This window comes from Oncorhynchus mykiss, chromosome 14, assembly GCF_057628025.1.
Source record: "Oncorhynchus mykiss isolate SJ-2025 chromosome 14, ASM5762802v1, whole genome shotgun sequence".
Taxonomy (NCBI): Eukaryota; Metazoa; Chordata; class Actinopteri; order Salmoniformes; family Salmonidae; genus Oncorhynchus; species Oncorhynchus mykiss.
In genome coordinates, this window is record NC_143035.1 from 9,070,022 (window position 1) to 9,086,290 (window position 16,269).

At 43.1% G+C, this 16,269-nt stretch overlaps 1 protein-coding gene and 2 long non-coding RNA genes across 3 annotated transcripts; 1 reads left to right on the forward strand and 2 right to left on the reverse strand.

Annotated features, from left to right (window-relative positions):
- Window positions 1–591: 591 nt before the first annotated feature.
- Window positions 592–6,176, reverse strand: LOC149978281 (uncharacterized). The gene is made up of 3 exons (XR_016486264.1): window positions 6,026–6,176; window positions 792–828; window positions 592–712 (listed from the first exon to the last, which is right to left on the reverse strand). It is a non-coding gene; the product is annotated as an uncharacterized LOC149978281 (long non-coding RNA).
- Window positions 1,914–3,726, reverse strand: LOC149978282 (uncharacterized). The gene is made up of 2 exons (XR_016486265.1): window positions 2,778–3,726; window positions 1,914–2,683 (listed from the first exon to the last, which is right to left on the reverse strand). It is a non-coding gene; the product is annotated as an uncharacterized LOC149978282 (long non-coding RNA).
- Window positions 6,177–14,232: 8,056 nt separating the features above from the next.
- On the forward strand, window positions 14,233–16,219 carry LOC149978283 (uncharacterized). Its single transcript, XM_090198301.1, has 9 exons — window positions 14,233–14,574; window positions 14,871–14,941; window positions 15,029–15,205; window positions 15,296–15,357; window positions 15,440–15,526; window positions 15,614–15,655; window positions 15,724–15,897; window positions 15,977–16,012; window positions 16,111–16,219. The coding sequence occupies exons 1-8, from the start codon at window positions 14,417–14,419 to the stop codon at window positions 16,010–16,012; spliced, it is 807 nt and encodes a 268-aa protein (XP_090054427.1). The 5' UTR covers window positions 14,233–14,416; the 3' UTR covers window positions 16,111–16,219.
- Window positions 16,220–16,269: the final 50 nt, after the last annotated feature.

Consider the following 16,269-nt stretch of genomic DNA (forward strand, 5'->3'; position numbering starts at 1 on the left):
GTCAACCATGGTTACCTGGACGGAAACACGTGCCGTTATCATTGCTTTGCACAAAAAGGGCTTCACAGGCAAGGATATTTTTGCCAGTAAGATTGCACCTAAATCAGCCATTTATCGGATCATCAAGAACTTCAAGGAGAGCGGTTCAATTGTTGTGAAGGCTTCAGGGCGCCCAAGAAAGTCCAGCAAGCGCCAGGACCGTCTCCTAAAGTTGATTCAGCTGCGGAATCGGGGCACCACCAGTACAGAGCTTGCTCAGGAATGGCAGCAGGCAGGTGTGAGTGCATCTGCATGCACAGTGAGGCGAAGACTTTTGGAGGATGGCCTGGTGTCAAGAAGGGCAGCAAAGAGGCCACTTCTCTCCAGGAAAAAAAAGGGACAGACTGGGGCATCTTCTACATCATCCTGAAATATATTGGAGGGGGGGGTTAAGTCTTTAAACATTGGTTTAAGACTATACCACTCATCTTATGACACCTACCTGTAGTGTGTTTTGTTTTCACCGCCTTTTACGATCTTTCGACCTCAGTGACCTTAGTGAATGAATGACATACATTCAATATGATAATATATTCAGGTCGTTCTGGCTACAGTTAAACAAGTGATTTTAAGGATGCAAAGGAAATGTTTTTATAATGTTTAAGACTCACAGCATGAGAAAGTTCTGCAGGAGAACTAGGCACCACCATTGCCTAATTTGCTGCATGTTTTCCTTTGAAAAAGAAAATCACACAATTGGATGGGGATCCCAAAAAACATTTTATCCACTAGTGATGAGAATTTATAAATACCTGAAATCACTGCTTCCATTGCAATGTACAGAACGTACTGTAAGTTAAGAAAGAGTAGGTTGTTAAGTTTGATAGTCATGACAACAACAATAACAACAATAATGATGATAATAGTAAATGATACCCCCCCGAATATATTTCAGGATATAGAAGACGCATGTTTTCACAACATGTATGTGTTTAGCTGGACCAGAAAATGTATTTTCGACTGCAAACACACCATTTCTCACATCAATGCACTCACATGACAAAAATATTTCCTTGGACACTGTTTCAAAGCAATGTGTATGCTTTCTTCTTAAAATGTGTTTTGAAGTTTTTCTTATTTATCTTCAGTTTGCAGTGTGGACAAGTTACAATTACTTTTCTTGACTGGCCATGCATGTTGGGACCAGGGGCCTGTTGCACAAAACTAGGATAAGGGATTAAGCCAGGATATCTTGGTGATCCTGGCTCAATTGATCCGTAATCCGGTTGCACTAAAGATGGATAGGGGGCAGGAGGATATGTTATGGTATAAATTACCATGGAGATTTATTCTGTGGAGCTAGCCTGCTCCAGACCAGGCTAAATTCCAGGATCTATTTAATCTCATCCCTAATGTCAGTCAGCAGTCACCACAAATGGAAACCAATAGTTATTTCACTGCTCACTATACATTGTTATCACATATAACTAGACCCACTGTTATTTAAACGTTTGTGATCATTAATTTCAATGATTTTGGATAAAAAATGATTTTTAGATGATGTTGCTATCATTAGATAATTTACAGTTTCCCATAGACTATAAGGCTATATATAAAATGCTAGAATATTAGGGCCACAGAGGGGAAAAAAAACACAAGTCATAATATTGTAACCAGTTGTTTTAAAGGAGGACAGTTGTTAAAATGACAGATGTGGGGCATTTCGTGAAATTGTACTTCAGTATGGTTTCATAAACAAAGACATGCTGATGTGCCAGAATATTAAGTATCACATTGTCATAAGTATCAAAACTGTAAAAACAATATGTAGCTTTTCTGCAGAAAGAACCAGCCTCATAAATTTATGACTTTATCCTTTTTCTTCAGTGTGGCCCTAGTACTCTGTCATATAAACAAATACACATTCCATATGAATATAAAAACACAATGTGTAACATTATGTTCCTTTATTGAATAAGGACAAAACAAAGCAGGTAAACCATCAGCTCCTTTCAAAACTGAAGTCACAGTGACTCTACAAGATGGAAAGCACAGAATCTAAGCATATTATACAAAATGATACATATACAGACCTTTGAATGTGTATAACACACCCTGCATGTCTGCACACTAAAATAAATGCAGGACAAATCCATACACATCAACTGAACAGACAAATGAATGGATGCAGTAGCCTCCCTGCAGCCTTGTATTACACACAGTATACCGCACAAACATCATAAGAGGCCAAATTCGTCAAAAAACGAACCCAAAAAAACCCAAATTCCTCTGCCACCGCAGGACATATTTAACCAAAATTGAAAGCACACATACTAACTAAAATAATTCAACACATATTGGTCCCTCAGCAGCCGACCACTGTCGTCATCAGGGAAGATTGACGGATTGTCCCAGTCCATGGCTGGTGGCACTCTGGGGGCCCTCTCCTTCCTCAGGCAGGCCACATTGTGGAGGACAGCACAAGCCACAGTAATATCACATGCCCTAACAGGGCTGACCCTTAATTTGTGAAGGCAGTGAAAGCGTGCCTTCAGGAGGCCAAAGGTCATTTCAACTCTGGCCCTGGTCCTGGCATGGGCATGGTTGTAGGCCTGCTGTGCTTCCCGGGGGTCTGTGAAAGGTGTCAGGAGAAAAGGCTGGCAGCCATACCCCCTGTCTCCCAGCAACACACCAGAGAATTCACCTGTCAACACAAAATCTCATCATTACTACCTCATAAACACAGTGATATTCTTGACACAGCCATGATGGTTATAAATAGGGGTTGTGTGGCTTACCTTGTGATAGGCACTGATAGATTTCAGAGGCCCGAAAGATTCTGGAGTCATGGACTGAGCCAGGCCATTTTGCCACAACATTGCTGATCACACAGTCAGCATTGCAGACCATCTGAAATCATAAGATGAGGAATATTACACCAATCAATGCACATCACTGGCAATGCAGAGTGTTCGTCAATGGACAATATCAAAAAGTTATGTTCACCTGAACATTAATGCTGTGAAAGGATTTCCTATTCACAAAATCAGCCTCATGGGCACCTGAGGGGGCTTTTATCCTTATGTGTGTGCAGTCCACTGCACCAATGACATTGGGGAAACCTGTCACACAAAGTAATGAGTATCCTACTATGTGTTAACAGTTGTCCTGTAATTTGTAGATCCTCTTACCTGCAATCCTATAGAACTCCTCTTTGATGTCACAGAGTCTTCTGTGGCCAGGGAAGGAGATGAAGACATCTGCTAATGCTTTGATAGCCAGACACACACTCCTTATTGTGCGGCAAATTGTGGCCTTGTTCAGCTGTTCTGCATCCCCCACTGAGTACAGGAAGGCTCCACTAGCAAAAAAGCGCAAGGCCACACAAACCATTTGCTCCACACTCAGTGCATGGCTCCGTGCAGTGCGGTGCTTAATCCTGGGACCCAGTAGTCTGCATAGATACCTGATGCCATCTGCAGAAAACCTGTATCTTTCATATAGATGGTCATCAGGGAAGGCCAGTGGGTCCAACCGGTCCCTGAAGACCCTTTCTCACCTGAAGGCTCTCCTCAGCACAAGTGCTTCTTCATCCACCACATCTCGCACGAATGGGCATGCCATTGTCAGAGCAGAAAGGAACACACAATTTTGGGCCTTCATATAGGCTAGTGGCCACACCTGGTGCTGGGGGGGGTGGGCAAAAGAGGGCGATGCCTTATAACGATGACTTGGTTGTACTGATTGCTGGGAAAATAAAAAAAAACTTAGAAAGATGCCACCGTCCTGTGTGCTCACAATAAGAGCTCATATGTCATGGCTCACTTGACTTTACGAGAATATACCTAATTTTTATTTTGAGCTGTGTCATCTTCTTGGAGCTGGGGGAGGAAAGAAAAATAATGATTAATACATTTGTGTTACAGTTAGCATACAGTGTACATTGAAGGCATATCTCACCTCCCTCTCAAGTTTTTTTATTTCAAGGTCCAGTTTCCTAATTGTCCTCTTTTTTATTTCGAACTCCAGTGCAAGATTTTCCATCTTTTTCTTCTTGTACTGAATGTCTATGTCTGCCAGTTCTATTTGGCACCGGAGGTGGTTGCCATACAACTTTCTGATAGCTTGTGAGCTCTGTGAACACAATACAATTAGCGCAGCTGGAATTTGGCAGGATGTGGTGTCCTTTTATTAATACGCACTATGTTGCCAGGCTGGTTTTCCCACTGTATAGCATCTGGGTCCTGTAAAAGAAATTCGATTTTTTGATTTTGATGAGGACTCCTCACCATTGTAGAGTAAATAGTACTTTCACAGTCTTAACATGATACCTCATGCCTTCTGGAATCCAGAGAGATGGTCTCCTCCTCATCATCGTCGCCATCATGTGCTGTTGCTGCTGCACTGGGGCCTTCACCCTATCACATTTAATCGGATTCATATTGAAGCTAGTAGACAAGACATGCCAGGCCTACAGTATGCCTTTGATGGAGTACTCACTGGATCAGCATCGTCTGGTGCTTGTGCTGGTGGCTCTAACAGGAACACAGTGCTGCCAGACACTGCAAGGCAATAGGTAAACCAAAGTCAGACAGTCCAAATTGATTCAATATGAATGTGGTTGTATCCCATGTAGAGATGGAAGGACATACCTTGAATGAAGCGGGTGGCATCTTGGGAGGAACCTATGCTCGTCTCTTTCCCCCCAGGGATCCCCTCTAAGACGGGCCTGCCTTTATTTAGCTCCAAGGCCATGTCCTCTGCTGGGGTAAGGTCAGCCTTTGGTGACCCACCACCCGTGCCTTGTCTGTGGGTATTCTTTTTCACTGCTAAAACAGTACAGACAATGTGTGAGCAGGCACCTTCTGGGTACAATATATGCTTGTGCTTTGTTAAATATTAGTCAGGGACCATACCATTCTGCAGAATGTTCTTGTATTTGATTTTGACCTGCTGCCATGTCCGTTTTGGCCCGTTCATGTTTAATCTACACACACACACACACACACACACACACACACACACACTTAATGGAGTCACACTGCAAAAAATTACTTGGTATTTTTGTCTTGTTTTCAGTAAAAATATCAAAAATTTTATCATAGCTTTATACAGTGTGATGGAGTTACTTTACACAATTTCACTCATATCTGCAGTGCATTTCAATAAAAAAAATTAACCGTTTCATAATTACAGTACAACTGCATTTTTGGAGATGTGAATTAAATATTTGAATTGTAATTGTGATGTTTCAGCGGAGCGGTGAGTGTGTAATTGTGCACTACTTACGCATTCAGGCGGTCTGCAATACTTTGCCACGCTTTTTCTCTTTGCTTTATCACTGTGGCGGTGTTGCCTTTCTTCTTAATTATATCTTTTACCTCCTCGTATGCCTCCATGAGGATTTGTGCTTCCGACGGGGAAAAGTACGCGGCTCTAGTTGCCATGGTAAATCAGTTAATCTGTGATCTGTGGCGGGGTCTATTTGAGTGAGCCGTGAGCGCGCACCTATCCAGGATTGGTTTCACCTGGCTTAATGAATCCGTGTCTGCTCATCCTGGCTTGGTCTTTGTGCAACCAATTAAGCCTGGACGCACATGTTTTGGCTTCATTGAGCTCAGCTGAGTCATTTATCCCGGATGTCTTAATTCTACTTTTGTGCAACAGGCCCCAGGTGATTTCATAATTGTATATACTATGTGTAGGCTGTGTAGACTCGCTATGTGTAACTAAGGGAATGGCATCAACGATACACATTTAGAGTCAGCCAAACACAACAAGGCATACATTGAAAAAAACACAAAAAAATCAACGATCTAATCGATTGCATAACTGTACATGTAAACCTAGGTCTACTGCTTAAGTAGGCAAATTTGTCCAAATAAGATTCCCTCAATGTAAGCAATTAGCTAGCTCACATGCAAATGGGTGACAATTAACGATATGCTAACATTGGTGCGGTAGTTGGTCATATAAAAATATACCACTGCACTGGTATAACATGAATATTACAAAGTAGATTATGCATAATGACATTCTCACTTACTTCCATGGTTTATATTTTTATCCATGTAGGTTAGGTTCGATTAAGATTCGCTTTCGTTGAAGTTGATACCTTCGACGCCCACATTGAGCCCGGCCCCGACGTTTGACTCCGCCCACATTGAGCCGCCCCGAACTGCACACTGCAGTCTCATCGTCTCGCGCAGAACTGTGCATGTGTATGCCGTCAAAGACACTACTACTTCGATATAAAAAATTGTTCAAGTTGTTCAATAACCTGGGTTAAGAAAATCTGTGATATTAACCCATTTAATCCCATCAGTCACAATACTGAAGAAAAAAACACTTTTGTACGTTACAGGCTCTAGAGAAGCTAAAGTTGTATTTATCAACAAATGTGTTATATATTATGCCTTATTAAGGTGTCAAGTATGATTCAGAGAAGTTTCATATGATTTCTCAAAATGGTCACAAGACCACAAGCATAAATCTCCAAGGTGTACTTTCACAGATGAATTTGGCACCAGAAGTCTAAATTCAACAGCTTAAAAAGAAAATACATTGTTGAAATTTAAAAATATTTTATTTGTAAATACACTGAACAAAAATATAAAGCAACGTGTAAAGTCCTGGTCCCATGTTTCATGAGCTGAAAAAAAAAATCCCAGAAATGTTCCATATGCACAAAAAGCTTTTTTTGTCCACAAATGTGTTTATATCCCTGTTAGTGAGCATTTCTCCTTTGCCAAGATAATTCATCCACCTGACAGGCTTGGCATATCAAGAAGATAATTAAACAGCATAATCATTACAGGTACACCTTGTGCTGGGGACAATGAAAGGCCACTGTAAAATGTGCAGTTTTGTCACACAACACAATGCCACAGATGTCTCAAGTTTTGAGGGAGTGTGCAATTGGCATGCTGACTGCAGGAATATCCACCAGAGCTATTGCCAGACAATTGAATGTTAATTTCTCTAGCATAAGCTGCCTCCAATGTAGTTTTAGAGAATTTGGCAGTACGTCCAACCCGCCTCACAACACACAGACCACGTGTAAGCACTCCAGCCCAGTAATTAAAGCAAATGAATTACTTCAAAATCATACAATGTGATTATCTGGATTTTTGTTTTAGATTATGTCTTTCACAGTTGAAGTGTACCTATGATAAAAATTACAGACCTCTACATGCTTTGTAAGTGGGAAACCTGCAGTGTATCAAATACTTGTTCTCCCCACTGTATATACTTATTTTACAGATGATTTGACTATTATCCATTAGCTTTTACATATGTTTAAATCAGTGATTTTGACTGAAAAACATCAAATGTTGTTATTCCAAGGGGAATTGGTCATAATGGACCCATAAACTGAATTAGAGTAATAACTTAACACATATTTCAAAATATGCACAATGGTAGACCTGGTGTAAGGGTTTTCCTGTGGTGAAGGAGAGGCGGACCAAAATGCAGCGTGGTGGTTATTCAACAACCACCACATTTCCACCCCGCTGATCCTCAACACTGGGGCCCCACAAGGGTGCGTTCTGAGCCCTCTCCTGTACTCCCTGTTCACCCACGACTGCGTGGCCACGCACGCATCCAACTCAATCATCAAGTTTGCGGACGACACAACAGTGGTAGGCTTGATTACCAACAACGACGAGACGGCTACAGGGAGAAGGTGAGGGCCCTCGGAGTGTGGTGTCAGGAAAAGAACCTCACACTCAACGTCAACAAAACTAAGGAGATGATTGTGGGCTTCAGGAAACAGCAGAGGGAACACCCCCCTATCCACATTGATGGAACAGTAGTGGAGAGGGTAGTAAGTTTTAAGTTCCTCGGCGTACACATCACAGACAAACTGAATTGGTCCACCCACACAGACAGCATCGTGAAGAAGGCGCAGCAGCGCCTCTTCAACCTCAGGAGGCTGAAGAAATTCGGCTTGTCACCAAAAGCACTCACAAACTTCTACAGATGCACAATCGAGAGCATCCTGTCGGGCTGTATCACCGCCTGGTACGGCAACTGCTCCGCCCACAACCGTAAGGCTCTCCAGAGGGTAGTGAGGTCTGCACAACGCATCACCGGGGGCAAACTACCTGCCCTCCAGGACACCTACACCACCCGATGTCACAGGAAGGCCATAAAGATCATCAAGGACATCAACCACCCGAGCCACTGCCTGTTCACCCCGCTATCGTCCAGAAGGCGAGGTCAGTACAGGTGGATCAAAGCTGGGACCGAGAGACTGAAAAACAGCTTCTATCTCAAGGCCATCAGACTGTTAAACAGCCACCACTAACATTGAGTGGCTGCTGCCAACACACTGACTCAACTCCAGCCACTTTAATAATGGGAAATGATGGGAAATGATGTATCACTAGCCACTTTAAACAATGCTACCTAATATAATGTTTACATACCCTACATTATTCATCTCATATGTATATGAATATACTGTACTCTATATCATCTACTGCATCTTTATGTAATACATGTATCACTAGCCACTTTAACTATGCCACTTTGTTTACATACTCATCTCATATGTATATACTGCACTCAATACCATCTACTGTATCTTGCCTATGCCGCTCTGTACCATCACTCATTCATATATCTTTATGTACATATTCTTTATCCCCTTACACTTGTGTCTGTCTATAAGGTAGTAGTTTTGGAATTGTTAGCTAGATTACTTGTTGGTTATTACTGCGTTGTCGGAACTAGAAGCACAAGCATTTCGCCACACTCGTATTAACATCTGCTAACCATGTGTATGTGACAAATACGATTTGATTTGATTTGATTTTTAATAAAGGAACTATACATGAAATAACTAACAAAACAATAAATGTGTGAAAACCTAAACAGTCCTATCTGGTGCAAACACAGAGACAGGAACAATCACCCACAAAGCCCAACACAAAACAGGCTACCTAAATATGGTTCCCAATCAGAGACAATGACTAACACCTGCCTCTGATTGAGAACCATATCAGGCCAAACATAGAAATAGACAAACCAGACACACAACATAGAATGCTCACCCAGCTCACGTCCTGACCAACACTAAAACAAGGAAAACACATACGAACGATGGTCAGAACGTGACAGTACCCCCCCCCCCCCCCCCCCCCCAAGGTGCGGACTCCGAACGCACAACCTAAACCTATAGGGGAGGGTCTGGGTGGGCATCTGTCCGCTGTGGCGGCTCTGGCGCTGGATGTGGACCCCACTCCATAATTGTCTTAGTCCACCTCCATAGCGTCCCTTGAGTGGCGACCCTCGCCGCTAACCTTGGCATAGGAAACCTAACAACAGGCCCCACTGGACTATGGGGCAGCTCCGGATTGATGTAGCTCAGGACTGAGGGGTAGCTCGGGACTGAGGGGTAGCTTGGGACTGAGGGGAAGCTCGGGACTGAGGGGAAGCTCGGGACTGAGGGGAAGCTCGGGACTGAGGGGAAGCTCGGGACTGAGAGGAAGCTCAGGCAGGTTGATGGATCTAGCAGATCCTGGCTGGCTGGTGGTTCCGGCAGATCCTGGCTGACTGGCAGATCCTGGCTGAATGGCGGATCCTGGCTGACTGGCGGATCCTGGCAGACTGGCAGATCCTGGCCGACTGGCAGATCCTGGCCGACTGGCAGATCCTGGCCGACTGGCAGTTCTGGCAGATCCTGGCCGACTGGCAGATCCTGGCCGACTGGCGGATCCTGGCAGACTGGCGGATCCTGGCTGACTGGCGGATCCTGGCAGACTGGCGGATCCTGGCTGACTGGCGGATCTAACTGATCCTGGCAGACTGGCGGCTCTGGCGGTCCTGGCTGAGTGGCGGCACTGGCGGCTCCTGCCTCAGAGGCGGACCAAAATGCAGCGTGGTGGTTAGCACAACATTGTTTAGAATCAAGGGCAATGGTGACATCATTGAGGACCTTGAAGGTTGCAGTGACACATCTATAACCTGAGCAGAAAGATTGCATACCAGAGAGAATACTATAGTCATCAAGAAAGCCAGTCAGTTGATTATTGACAACTTTTTCCAACACTTTTGATAAACAGAGCAAAATAGAAATAGGCCTATAACATTTAGGATCAGCTTGATCTCCCCCTTTATATGGGCAGCAACCTTACAGAAGAAAAGGTCTAAACCATCTGACCCAGATGTTTTTTGGGGGTCAAGTTTAACGAGCTCCCTTAGCACCTCGGACTCAGTGACCGCCTGCAGGGAGAAACTTTGTAGCAGGGCATGGATAAAAAAGGGAGGAGCGTCGGGGCTAGTAGCATTAGAAGGGGTGGGAGATGAGGAAATGTTGGATGGGCAAGGAGGCATGTCTGAGTCAAATAGGAATCCTGACTTAATTAAGTGGTGACTAAAGAGCTCAGTCATGTGCTTCTAGTCAGTAAGAATCACATCATTAACATTAAGAGACATGGGCAGCTGTGAGGAGGAGGGTTTGTTCTCCAGGTTTTCCAGAACTTCTTGGGGTTAGACGCACAGAGAGAGAACTGCTCATTAAAGTAACTAACATTGGCCTTCCGGATAGCCTGAGTGCACTTATTTCGCATTTGCCTGAACGAGAGCCAGTCAGCCCCAGTACGCGTGTGCCAAGCCTTTCGCCAAATGCAATTCTTGAGGTGGAGTAACTCTGCAAGATCACGGTCGAACCAGGGGCTGAACCTGTTTTTAATTCTCATTTTCTTTATGGGGGCGTGTTTGTTAACAATACCACTGAAGATATTTAAAAAATAAGGTCCAAGCATCTTCGACAGAGGGGATCAAGCTCACTCTATACCATTTTACAGAGGCCAGTTCATGAAGGAAGGCTTGCTCATTAAAGTTTTTTAGCAAGCGTCTATGACAAATCAGGACAGGTCGTTTCACTGAGGCTGTAAAACAGCGATCACTAAGGTTATTATAGGCCCTAAAAAATGTGCTTATCTTAGTCCTGTGACTTCTGTCCTGTATATGCTAATAATTTTAATGATAAACTCATAGTACAGTGGTATAGCACATGTGGCCCAGGGTTGCGGTGTGCCGCCAATAGCTGCATATACAATGAGCTCCAAAAGTATTGGGGCAGTGACACATTTTTTGTTGTTTCACTTAGATACAGTGCCTTGCGAAAGTATTCGGCCCCCTTGAACTTTGCGACCTTTTGCCACATTTCAGGCTTCAAACATAAAGATATAAAACTGTATTTTTTTGTGAAGAATCAACAACAAGTGGGACACAATCATGAAGTGGAACGACATTTATTGGATATTTCAAACTTTTTTAACAAATAAAAAACTGAAAAATTGGGCGTGCAAAATTATTCAGCCCCCTTAAGTTAATACTTTGTAGCGCCACCTTTTGCTGCGATTACAGCTGTAAGTCGCTTGGGGTATGTCTCTATCAGTTTTGCACATCGAGAGACTGACATTTTTTCCCATTCCTCCTTGCAAAACAGCTCGAGCTCAGTGAGGTTGGATGGAGAGCATTTGTGAACAGCAGTTTTCAGTTCTTTCCACAGATTCTCGATTGGATTCAGGTCTGGACTTTGACTTGGCCATTCTAACACCTGGATATGTTTATTTTTGAACCATTCCATTGTAGATTTTGCTTTATGTTTAGGATCATTGTCTTGTTGGAAGACAAATCTCCGTCCCAGTCTCAGGTCTTTTGCAGACTCCATCAGGTTTTCTTCCAGAATGGTCCTGTATTTGGCTCCATCCATCTTCCCATCAATTTTAACCATCTTCCCTGTCCCTGCTGAAGAAAAGGAGGCCCAAACCATGATGCTGCCACCACCATGTTTGACAGTGGGGATGGTGTGTTCAGCTGTGTTGCTTTTACGCCAAACACAACGTTTTGCATTGTTGCCAAAAAGTTCAATTTTGGTTTCATCTGACCAGAGCACCTTCTTCCACATGTTTGGTGTGTCTCCCAGGTGGCTTGTCGCAAACTTTAAACGACACTTTTTATGGATATCTTTAAGAAATGGCTTTCTTCTTGCCACTCTTCCATAAAGGCCAGATTTGTGCAATATACGACTGATTGTTGTCCTATGGACAGAGTCTCCCACCTCAGCTGTAGATCTCTGCAGTTCATCCAGAGTGATCATGGGCCTCTTGGCTGCATCTCTGATCAGTCTTCTCCTTGTATGAGCTGCAAGTTTAGAGGGACGGCCAGGTCTTGGTAGATTTGCAGTGGTCTGATACTCCTTCCATTTCAATATTATCGCTTGCACAGTGCTCCTTGGGATGTTTAAAGCTTGGGAAATCTTTTTGTATCCAAATCCGGCTTTAAACTTCTTCACAACAGTATCTCGGACCTGCCTGGTGTGTTCCTTGTTCTTCATGAACAGGCTCTCTGCGCTTTTAACGGACCTCTGAGACTATCACAGTGCAGGTGCATTTATACGGAGACTTGATTACACACAGGTGGATTGTATTTATCATCATTAGTCATTTAGGTCAACATTGGATCATTCAGAGATCCTCACTGAACTTCTGGAGAGAGTTTGCTGCACTGAAAGTAAAGGGGCTGAATAATTTTGCATGCCCAATTTTTCAGTTTTTGATTTGTTAAAAAAGTTTGAAATATCCAATAAATGTCGTTCCACTTCATGATTGTGTCCCACTTGTTGTTGATTCTTCAAAAAAAAAATACAGTTGTATATCTTTATGTTTGAAGCCTGAAATGTGGCAAAAGGTCGCAAAGTTCAAGGGGGCCGAATACTTTCGCAAGGCACTGTAGCCTCTATAGGCCAATGCAGCAATAGGCCCATGAGTTCCATTGCCAACTAAGTAAATTATAAAGGCCTAAAGCCAACAAATACAAACAGTACAAAATATCCTGATGAAAATTCTGTTTTTTTTTCAATCGCATTAAGCTCTCTACTCCGCCTATCTCCCTCCCTTTTTCTGTCTTAATTTGAGCTATCACCACTGTGCAACATTGTCTCAACTCAGCAGGTTGGGTACTCAGGCGCTCCAGCTCCCTCAATGGAGTAACCACACACATGCTCATTGCTCACATGGAGAATTTTTTTGTGGACAAAATTCCTAAATGAGGCTTATGAAATAAACCAAAACTTGTTTCTCACTAGTGTAGCAGGTTGTGAACTCTGCAAACAACGTTTCCACTTCCAGAATGATAATGGTAAATGACTCTAATACATGTATTAACATAAATAAATGTAACTAAATTCTGTGGATTAAGGGTACATTTACTAGGCCTACTATATGTAATGGTGAATTGATCAAAATAAACAATCAAAGGGCAAACCAAACACACAATGAATGTCCAATAATTGTCGGGAGACAGAGCACATTCTGGAGAGCTGAGTGCAGGCATTCTGGAGAGAGATGCCCATATCTTCACCCATACACCCTTCCCCTTCTACTTGTCTCAACATTTTAAATTAAACTCAAAACACATTATCTTCCCACATTTTAGGTGATTTTCACTGACTGACACAACTCAATAATCAGCTAGGCCTATTGCCACGCACACTGCCCAAATTGCTGGCTTCCCAAATAGACACTTTGGCCTATGCACTTGTGATTTGAAACAATCCACAAAAGAAGCTAATGGTCATCTGCAGCTAAATCAAGCTCTCTGGTAAAGTATTTTACTGTAGGGGAAGCCAGCGTACAAACAGTGCACTGTGCACCCACCAACTTTCCTTTCTAATTCGCAAATGGCTGAAACCAGAAATCTCTATATAATGATGAGATGCTCATTTCCCGCCCTAACACAAGTCACTGTCCCAACGCCGGGATTGTCATAGATTGTAAAGGGCGGAAATGCAGGCGAGAAGATAGGTCTACACATTATGCCCATAGAAACGCATTGGGATTATTCAGCACAGCTTTTTTATTTGTGAGAGAGTGAGCCCTTTCGCTTATTCTCCTCTGCTGAAACAAGCGAGCGAAACAGCGCCCGTTTTACGACATGTAGCCAATGTACAATATCATCTGAAACTGTCAATACAGAAAAAGTATGACATGCAATACTCCTTTTGTCCAGACAGCTTCAGATACATGGGGCCTGTTGCACAAAACTAGGATAAGGGATTAAGCCAGGATATCTTGGTGATCCTGGCTCAATTGATCCGTAATCCGGTTGCACTAAAGATGGATAGGGGGCAGGAGGATATGTTATGGTATAAATTACCATGGAGATTTATTCTGTGGAGCTAGCCTGCTCCAGACCAGGGGCCTGTTGCACAAAAGTAGAATTAAGACATCCGGGATAAATGACTCAGCTGAGCTCAATGAAGCCAAAACATGTGCGTCCAGGCTTAATTGGTTGCACAAAGACCAAGCCAGGATGAGCAGACACGGATTCATTAAGCCAGGTGAAACCAATCCTGGATAGGTGCGCGCTCACGGCTCACTCAAATAGACCCCGCCACAGATCACAGATTAACTGATTTACCATGGCAACTAGAGCCGCGTACTTTTCCCCGTCGGAAGCACAAATCCTCATGGAGGCATACGAGGAGGTAAAAGATATAATTAAGAAGAAAGGCAACACCGCCACAGTGATAAAGCAAAGAGAAAAAGCGTGGCAAAGTATTGCAGACCGCCTGAATGCGTAAGTAGTGCACAATTACACACTCACCGCTCCGCTGAAACATCACAATTACAATTCAAATATTTAATTCACATCTCCAAAAATGCAGTTGTACTGTAATTATGAAACGGTTAATTTTTTTTATTGAAATGCACTGCAGATATGAGTGAAATTGTGTAAAGTAACTCCATCACACTGTATAAAGCTATGATAAAATTTTTGATATTTTTACTGAAAACAAGACAAAAATACCAAGTAATTTTTTGCAGTGTGACTCCATTAAGTGTGTGTGTGTGTGTGTGTGTGTGTGTGTGTAGATTAAACATGAACGGGCCAAAACGGACATGGCAGCAGGTCAAAATCAAATACAAGAACATTCTGCAGAATGGTATGGTCCCTGACTAATATTTAACAAAGCACAAGCATATATTGTACCCAGAAGGTGCCTGCTCACACATTGTCTGTACTGTTTTAGCAGTGAAAAAGAATACCCACAGACAAGGCACGGGTGGTGGGTCACCAAAGGCTGACCTTACCCCAGCAGAGGACATGGCCTTGGAGCTAAATAAAGGCAGGCCCGTCTTAGAGGGGATCCCTGGGGGGAAAGAGACGAGCATAGGTTCCTCCCAAGATGCCACCCGCTTCATTCAAGGTATGTCCTTCCATCTCTACATGGGATACAACCACATTCATATTGAATCAATTTGGACTGTCTGACTTTGGTTTACCTATTGCCTTGCAGTGTCTGGCAGCACTGTGTTCCTGTTAGAGCCACCAGCACAAGCACCAGACGATGCTGATCCAGTGAGTACTCCATCAAAGGCATACTGTAGGCCTGGCATGTCTTGTCTACTAGCTTCAATATGAATCCGATTAAATGTGATAGGGTGAAGGCCCCAGTGCAGCAGCAACAGCACATGATGGAGACGATGATGAGGAGGAGACCATCTCTCTGGATTCCAGAAGGCATGAGGTATCATGTTAAGACTGTGAAAGTACTATTTACTCTACAATGGTGAGGAGTCCTCATCAAAATCAAAAAATCTAATTTCTTTTACAGGACCCAGATGCTATACAGTGGGAAAACCAGCCTGGCAACATAGTGCGTATTAATAAAAGGACACCACATCCTGCCAAATTCCAGCTGCGCTAATTGTATTGTGTTCACAGAGCTCACAAGCTATCAGAAAGTTGTATGGCAACCACCTCCGGTGCCAAATAGAACTGGCAGACATAGACATTCAGTACAAGAAGAAAAAGATGGAAAATCTTGCACTGGAGTTCGAAATAAAAAAGAGGACAATTAGGAAACTGGACCTTGAAATAAAAAAACTTGAGAGGGAGGTGAGATATGCCTTCAATGTACACTGTATGCTAACTGTAACACAAATGTATTAATCATTATTTTTCTTTCCTCCCCCAGCTCCAAGAAGATGACACAGCTCAAAATAAAAATTAGGTATATTCTCGTAAAGTCAAGTGAGCCATGACATATGAGCTCTTATTGTGAGCACACAGGACGGTGGCATCTTTCTAAGGTTTTTTTTATTTTCCCAGCAATCAGTACAACCAAGTCATCGTTATAAGGCATCGCCCTCTTTTGCCCACCCCCCCAGCACCAGGTGTGGCCACTAGCCTATATGAAGGCCCAAAATTGTGTGTTCCTTTCTGCTCTGACAATGGCATGCCCATTCGTGCGAGATGTGGTGGATGAAG

Coding starts and splice junctions, on each gene's coding strand:
- LOC149978283 (XM_090198301.1), top strand. CDS start 14,417: ATGGCAACTAGAGCCGCGTACTTTTCCCCGTCGGAAGCACAAATCCTC. Junction 15,206..15,295: donor TGCCACCCGCTTCATTCAAG/GTATGTCCTTCC, acceptor ATTGCCTTGCAG/TGTCTGGCAGCACTGTGTTC. Junction 15,656..15,723: donor AAAACCAGCCTGGCAACATA/GTGCGTATTAAT, acceptor TTGTGTTCACAG/AGCTCACAAGCTATCAGAAA.